Genomic DNA, 8484 nt, shown 5'->3' with positions numbered 1-8484 from the left:
CCTGCCCTGGGCCCGGGCGCGGGTGGGTCACCGCGGGCTGAGCGGGTCCCGGTGCCCGGAGGGGTGTGCGGGGAGCGGGGAGAGGGACGCGCTGTGCCGGGGCGCTGCGGGGCCCGGCCCGGGTGTGAGCGCTGGGCTCGGGCACGCGGGGGCTGTGCGGGGCCCTTTTGTGCGGAAAGTGACTCGAGACTTCCCGTGAGCAGCTGGAGGAGAAGCCGCTCGCGTTCCGTGTTGGGAACAGCAGGTCCCCTGGGCTGGGGCGGGGGGTGCGCGCTGTGGGCTGCCGAAGGACGAGCAGCTCTTCCCCCGGCTCAGGCAGTGCCATTTTGGATCAGCCTGACAGCGGCTGCGTTAATTGTCTCGTGGGAAAAGGAGCCTGGAGAGGGAGAATGTGTTGTCGTGAGGCCGGTGCAAGCCTTGATCAAAGTGCTGTGGCCAGCAAGCCTTATATATGTACATGAATCCCTGTGTATGCATATATAAAAATAACACGGTGGTAGTACTGCGAGTTTATAAAGCCTGTTACAAATTCCAGAAATGACGGCTTAAAATAGAGGTAGATTTCAGTTTGATAATGAGGTTGGGAAAACGTGTGCTGTGATGCTAAAATGGGAGCTTTTATTTCAGGCTCCTGCTCAGGTTCAGCCCTTGCTCGTGGGGTTGGTACCTGTAGTTCACACTGGCTGGTGAACTGCTCAGCGGAACCGCAGACCTGCCGAGGAGCAGGGCACTGTGCGTGGCTCAGGGCACTGTGCGTGGCTCAGGGCACTGTGCTTAGCTCAGGGCACTGTGCATGGCTCAGGGCACTGTGCATGGCTCAGGGCAAGCTTCTTCAGTGCTGAGTCCTCACGGAATTATCTGCAGGGAGGACCAAACCGTTCTTGTTTGTCACACAGAAAAACGCGGTGGATTTTCTGTGCTTTTACAGATCCTTCAGACGATGTATAAACTAGTAGTAACATTTGCTGACTGCCAGCGCAGGGTTCCCTCAACAGTGTAGGGAGCAAGTAGGAGGCTTTAGAAAAGCAGCAGCTTGGTGAGTTGGACGATGACTCACTGCTACTGACTGCAACGTGGCTGATCTAAAAAAAAAATCCTGTGCCCCGTGTTTTTATAGTCAAAAGGATAGTACTTAGCAGGTTGTATAATATGTCATTAGTCATTCTTGGTCTTTCTCTTGTGAGTAATGATTTGATCATTATGTGACCTGCGTAATCAAATTGACTGGTATCTATTTGTCGTATTTGTATTTCTGAAAAAGTAAACATCTCATACTTGACTGTTTCAGTGTACATCCTGTTTCCTGAAAACTGATAAATCCACATGCTGAAGTTGAGCACAAGCTGAAGGGTCTGCTTGCATGAGTGAAGCTGCTGGTGTGTGTTGGTACCTGCCAGCACTAGGGATAATTTCACAGAAGACAGCCCATCTGTGGGTCACTTCTGTTGACCTCTCCCGAGAGCTGATCTGTTTTAAGAGCATAGTTGTAAACCACTTAAGAAACTAGTATTTTTGTGTTTCCCTCTTTAAACTTTGTGGGAGGAAGGAATCAAAGTACCACTTAAAAAAACTGGTAGACTTGGAGAGGTGTCAGCCTAAATGAAAACATCAGTGCCTGCATAACTAGACTGTTTGGCACAAATCTTCATACTGTAGTCCTTGTGTTTCAGGTGGTTGGAACATGTTACACAACTGAAGAGGAATTTGTCAGTTTTGTTTTCTTTAGTGTGTATTTTAAAAAAACCCAGTTGGACTGATAGTTATGACTGAAACTGAAAATGTACAAACTCAGTGCATGTTGATGTCATCTTTGTATGTATTAGTGTTCAAAAAACCCCACCTTGTTATTTTCCAAAGTTAAAAACCACTGTGAAATGTGAAGAAGAAAATTTGTCAGCTTGAAAAAAAGCCTTGACTTCTCACTGATTACCCTCTAGGTAATTATTATCTTAGAGTGAAAGAAAGTTTGGGGTTAACTTTTTATTTTCCATCCTTCCTATCTCCTCCTAGTCCACAGAACTGTTTCTGTTGGGTAGATAGGCTGCTTCCTGGTCAGCTTCCTAGGGCTGTATCCTGTTTTGAATGTTAGCTGGGCCCAGCTTTTTGTGGCTTTGGGATCAAGTCATTTGCTTATTGTTACGTAGGAAGTTTGTAACAAGATCAGGTCAAGCTGAAGACTTCGATGAGTTGCATATGTTGACAACATTTGTTTTCTTAGCTATGTCACTAATTTTGAAAGTCATTGCATAGTTTCGGAAAACGTTTTAATTAGTGGTCAGTGGAAGGATTGGACTATAAGCTGATAATTAAAAATGCAGCATTTCAGAGATGCTGAATGGAAATTTTAAGACTTCTACTTTCATAAGCAAGTGGGCCATAGCTCCTTTTCTTCCTGAAGTAGTAATGTCATTACTGCTTTTGTGTTTGCCCTCATGTAGTCATGGCAGTAGGTGTAAGATCTGAGTTATGGTGAAGAGATGGGCACGTTACTCCTTGCTACTGAAGGGCATACTTTCGAATCTGTTCCTGTGCTGTTTAATGGAATTAGCTACAAGAGAGGTTCCAGATGTGTCACCAGCTGGTGCAGACCAATTCGGTATGGCTGCATATTGAAGACATCAGCAGTGTGAAACAATAAGCCTTAATTATGGCGGAGAATACAACTGGTTTTAGATGGTCCCAAGGATATAAAATACAGCTTATTGCAGGGTATTTGAGCAGAGGCCTTAGACCTTGAGTTAATATGAAATTTAAAGTTTTAATATAAGTACAAAAATAGATTTCCATAACAGTCTTTTTGGGGGGTGGGCAACGAAAGCAAAATGGTCTGAGGTGAAGTGAACTTTTTTACAGGTAGCAGCTCAGTAAGTGAGCCCTGAAGGTGGTGGAATGAGAAGGCATTTTAGCTTAAAAAAAAAAAAAAAGTTAAGAATCAAGAGGCTAGATTTTCCAATTTTTATAATTGTGAACAAAGAGTTGGATGGTCACTGATGCTATCCTAATTAACTCCAAGATAAATTTTGTATTTGTCCTTTAAGTAAATTCATGGGTATTGTAAGAGGGGTCTTCACACTCCTGTCTTGCTTCTGATAAAAATTTCAGTAGTTTTCAGGAAAGGTAACAGTGTTACCTCATTATGTTTGTACTGAGGCTATAGTAACCCTTGTAAAACACTGCCTAGGATTAGGGCTCTGGGCAGTGTGTGAAGAAAGGAATCTGAAGGCAATAGGTGCATGTGCTGAGGTAAAGAAATCGCTGAAGATCACCCTTCTGGCAGGGTTCTCTACCACACCAATGGAGGGCAGCTCAACGCCTTTCAGTTTAGAAGTACTGCATTTGGTGATGTTTGTTTAAAAAGAAAAACCCAGCAGAGCATAGTGTGTGTTTCCCCCTTCTTTCCTGTGTTTGTCCCGTGGCTGTTCGAGTACCTGGGGGTAGGTGGTGTGAAGCAGCCAGGGGCTGTGTCTCAGTGCCAGTAATATTTAAATGTGTTGAAGCAGTCTTGTTTCTCTTTACCAGTGTGCCTGCCTTTATTTTTTTCTGCATGCAATTCTGATTACTTTAGTGAATTGAGGCCATTATTTAGAATATGTTAATTTGTCAGCTGCTCTTGCTGCCTTGTTAGAAGTGGGACCACTTGTTTTGGTTGGTCTGAGTTGTCCCGCTGAAGTGCCAGCACAGTTTTAAGGGAAAACGCTCATGGAATTAATTCTAAAGTGTTAAGATCCTTTGGAGAACTTTACATTTGTTTAGAGAGCTGGCTGAAGAGCTGAAATGTGTTAATCTGAGATCAAAGAGAAGACATTTAGTGGTTTTGTGTGACCTGTAGCAGTTGGGGAAGAACATACAAGTGACTTGTAGTGGAATTGCCCAAACTTTACCACACTGTGTAAGGTATGTGTTTGACTCTTCACTTAGTGGCAACTTTGAGCTTTTAAAAGAAATGAGGATGTTATGCAAAAACACAACATGTGGTCTTTATGACTGCATTCTGCTGGTGCAGATAGGGAAGCTTACTGAGAAAATAACCGCTTTTGTTTTCATAAATAGTAGTGGCATTTGTTAGACTAATAAAAAAATGGTGTCTGAAATTGCTCTTATGTTAGGGGAAATGGTTATAGAATATATCAGTTACTGTGTAAAATGTACTTGCTGTTAGTTTCTGTTATCTAGGTTGAGTAAGTGTAGAAGTAATGTTTGTCTAATATGTAGGAATTACCCTTATGATTCTTGTAACAATGAATCTGTAGAGGCAATGTTATGATTTGAGATGTTACTAAACTTTATCCAAAATCCTAAGGGTTTAAGCTTTGTAAGTGGCAGTGGATGTGTGCTGTGTATTCTGGAAAGTCAGTGAGCCCTGGGAGTGCACAAACCTTACCCCTTTCATGTGAACAGTACTCACCTCTTAGTGTGGTGAAATATTTAAAACCTTGATTATGTCCTAGTGGAAAGAATTCTTCCAGAATGTAGTGACCAAGATGCAGGATATTCTTTCCGACTTGTCTCTTAACAGTTGTATTGGAGAATTGCCAAGTTTTCTGTGATATTCCTGTCTTTATTAATTTTCAGTAGGATTTTCCATGGTGTGACTTACCTTCTCAATAAGTTATATCTAAAACTTTCACAATAAATGTTTAGAAATGGCAGTTGGCGATGTCTGTCAGTTTTCCTCCAAGTGTGAAAAGTATATATCATTTCTAGTTTAGCTTTTGTGATGGTTTCTTATTTGTAAGTTGTATATTTAGGACAACTTCAGGAGTTTGGGGAGGGGGAAGGCCTCTCTATGTAATGGAATACTGATGTATTTTTCTCTCCTTTTCAGGTTGTCACGGAGTAAAATGGATGGTAGCTTTGATTGTGATTGTGGTGAGCTGGAGCCACCTGATCATTAACAGGAGGCATCTTTTGTAAATCAAGAGCTGCCAGTTTCCCGTTTAATTAGACTGTAAACAAAGGAGAGATAAAGGAGGAAGAAGGAAAAAAAGTGCTTACCAGCACCATAGAATGACGCTGCTCAGGACCAGTCCAACACTGAATGTATCTGCACTGTGAGGAGGAGGATGTTAATAGAAGCCTATTATGTGCATATTTATTCACATTTTTGTTAAATGTTAACCAGTTTAGCACAGTAGAGCTGAGTGCATAGTATGTCATTTCATTCCGTTTGAGTTTCTTGTGAGTGTTTTCTTTAATGTCTGCAGAAATGCTGCACCTTTCTTGAACTATGAATGCTGCAATCTTTCTATCTTATGCTCAGTTTGAGTTCTAGAGCTTACGGGCTCTAAATTCAAGGGGACACAACAGGCCTGGCTGGCTCATAATGAAATGAGAGTGTCAAGAAACCACCTTGCAGTCAAAGCCAAGTGTTTCTTCTCCCTTTCTGTAAGACCTTTCCTTCAGATACCAGTGGAAGTGTCTCTGCGTGTTTACAGAAGCTTAGTAGTTTGAGGAAAAAGAAACGTAAAGAATTTTAAAATGGCAGAAAAATTTGAAAGTCTCATGAACATTCATGGTTTTGATCTGGGCTCTCGGTATATGGACTTAAAACCACTGGGCTGTGGTGGAAATGGCTTAGTTTTTTCTGCTGTCGATAATGACTGTGACAAAAGAGTGGCTGTCAAGAAAATTGTCCTTACAGATCCCCAGAGTGTTAAACATGCTCTACGTGAGATCAAAATTATTAGAAGACTTGACCACGACAACATTGTCAAAGTATTTGAAATTCTTGGTCCTAGTGGAAGCCACTTAACAGATGACGTGGGCTCCCTTACAGAATTGAACTGTGTTTACATTGTCCAGGAATACATGGAGACAGATCTGGCTAATCTGCTGGAGCAAGGCCCTTTACTAGAAGATCATGCCAGACTTTTCATGTACCAGCTGCTACGTGGGCTCAAGTATATTCACTCTGCAAATGTTCTGCATAGAGATCTCAAACCAGCTAATCTTTTCATTAATACTGAAGACTTGGTGCTGAAGATTGGTGACTTTGGTCTTGCACGAATCATGGATCCTCATTATTCCCACAAGGTATGTGAAGAGCAGGAATATTTCGGTGCTCAGCTGACAGCTGTGCCTTCTTAAAATAGCACCTTTCTCCCTTGTGGCAGAGGTGGGCACCCTGTGGAGGGCCTTGTTAGCAGTGGGATATCATGGTAGGGATCCTACAGTACAACTGGAATGCTTGCAAGTAGAGTGAAAACAGATCTCTGGATGACAAGCTTTGTCTCAGATAGGACCAGTGGAAGCATAAAATAAAACTTTTTTTTTTTGGTGAAGTGTTCAGAAATGCAGATCTTTAACAGTTAATACAAAACCTGAGATGAAGAGCAACGCTCACAGGTGTAACTATAGAAGCCCTGGAGGAGCTGGTAATGGTGCAAGTATGGTTTCTTCCTGGGATTGATTTAGAGATACTATCTTCCTGGTTTAGACAGTGATGTTTCACAAGAGAGTTTGTTATTATCTCTGCATTTATTTGGCATCTGGGAATAAGAAGGCAGCACCTCATTTGACTAATAGATCTTGTAGCAGTGCATTAAAAAAAAAAAAGAAAAAAGTAATTTTTAGAAATGCCTCTTAAAAATGGAAGTATGCTTTTTTTCTTCTCTTTAGGGCCATCTTTCTGAAGGATTGGTTACTAAATGGTACAGGTCACCCCGTCTTTTGCTCTCTCCTAACAACTACACTAAAGCCATTGACATGTGGGCTGCAGGTTGCATCTTTGCTGAAATGCTGACTGGGAAAACCCTCTTTGCAGGTGGGTGGAATAAAAGGCTGTGTGTATATTCCTCAAAGGAGTGCTACTGCATAATTATCTTCCTAAAGAAAGCTTTATTCTCGTGGCAAATACCAATAGTCGTTGACTATCGAGATGTGCTAAATTATTATGCAGTTATATAACCAACTATAAATGTATATATTTGTAGAGCAGCAGGTGTTCCATTTTTTTTACTTAAACCACTGTGTATTTAGATAAATGTCACAATTAATTTAGTATTCACATATATGATGAATCTGTGTAATTATGTTAAGCTAAATTTATTTGATGCCCAGGAAGTGTTTAAGATACATGTACTTTAGTGAATTGATGTATCCAGGGAATATTTGAGGATTATGAATGCCCTCAGTATCATATTCAAAAAAATTTTTTTCAATGTAGTCAACCTAGTCACTTCTCAACTCTTTGTATTTTAAGTTGTGAAAGAGTAGCCTTTTTTTCCCTATTCCCATTTTTTTGGTCATCTACAGACTGTTTCAACCTAACTTTGTTTTAGTGGTTATAGGGAGAACTTGGTTTAGATTGGTATGCCAAGGGTATTTGTAACCTTCAAATGTTTCTGGTAAGATAGGCAGCAAAGCTCTGCTCTCATTGGGTGCATCTGCATTAGTGCTTTGGTTAGGATCAGGAGCAAGTTTTCTCTTGATGGCCATCCTGTAGTGCATTGCTGATGCAGCTCATTGCACAAACTAGGGTCTATTTAAACAAAATGAAACTGCCATTTGCACTGCAGGAGATGGCCCAGTGGGCTCCACCTGCTGAGAGGCATTCAGTCCATGGGAGCAGATGAGCTAGGCTAGAGAAAACCCCTGGAGTGCTTATTTTGTGTGCATCCTGGGGCCTCAGCAGCAGCTGTCTCATTCAAGCTCACTCTTGGATTTGCTCCTGTTGCTCTGAATTACTGGGGTAATACAGAGAAAACCTCTAAGAACCAACTCGCATTTCCATGTTCACATTCCTTTAGCTGCATGTGAACTAAGAGCTTGCCTCTGCAGTAATCCCTGGCTTTGTGCCTCGAGGTACTGAGACTGAGAGCTCCTTCCCATTATGTACTATTAATGGAGTTCTGTCACCTTGAAATCATTCTTTTACAGAAATCAGTGGCTAATATGCAAAGATGCTTTTCTTAACTTGCAGTGAGTTACTAAATATTGGAGTAATGCCCCAGTGTATTAAATGCTTGGCTGGTAAGAGATTGATTAGGTTTCTGTTGCATCAAGTACATCCCCTGGAAAATAGTGAATTAGTGGGAGAAAGCACATGTGTTTGGCATAGATTGATTGCAACTGGTAGCATTTTGGCCTTTTTTGAGTAGGATTTATATTTGCCAAAACTTTTTGTTCATCTAATATCTGTGTAGTGATTTAGATTTATTTTTTTTAAACTCAGTAACCAAAATTCTAATTGTGGACTCATTTATGTGCCCTAACTGCATTGTGTAGACACCTAGAAAAACACTGTTTTATGTGGATGTGTCCCTCTGATAATACAACACTGTCAGTTTTCTGACCTGAAGAGTGGACTTTTAAACATCATGCATTTGGAAAGGGAGTGTGGTTGGAATACAACAGTTAGCTTGTCCTGAGACTCTGAAAAAGGTTATTCTGCAAAGTTGTTTGGAGGGCTTGTTTTTGTTAATTTGCAACTTCCTGTCCACTTCAGAACCATCCCTTAGGAAATCTGCCATCTGGAAAGCTAGC

At 41.4% G+C, this 8484-nt stretch overlaps 1 protein-coding gene across 2 annotated transcripts in view; it reads left to right on the top strand.

Moving 5' to 3' along the window:
* Positions 1–8484, top strand: part of MAPK6 (mitogen-activated protein kinase 6) — a 27912-nt gene that overhangs the window by 14150 nt on the left and 5278 nt on the right. Inside the window, exons 2-3 of one of the 2 annotated variants that reach the window (XM_009994433.1) lie at positions 4826–6033; positions 6619–6763. In XM_009994433.1, coding sequence (XP_009992735.1) covers positions 5479–6033; positions 6619–6763 — 700 coding nt within the window. In that variant the 5' untranslated portion in view covers positions 4826–5478. Of the gene's footprint in view, positions 1–4825; positions 6034–6618; positions 6764–8484 lie in introns of those variants that run through there. The other variant, XM_009994432.1, reaches the window with a different exon arrangement.

The sequence above is a fragment of the Chaetura pelagica genome, unplaced genomic scaffold, assembly GCF_000747805.2.
Source record: "Chaetura pelagica isolate M959 unplaced genomic scaffold, ChaPel_1.0 scaffold222, whole genome shotgun sequence".
In the NCBI taxonomy this organism is placed as follows: domain Eukaryota; kingdom Metazoa; phylum Chordata; class Aves; order Apodiformes; family Apodidae; genus Chaetura; species Chaetura pelagica.
Note: the sequence above shows the minus strand (reverse complement) of the source record. Positions and strands in the feature narration are given on the sequence as shown.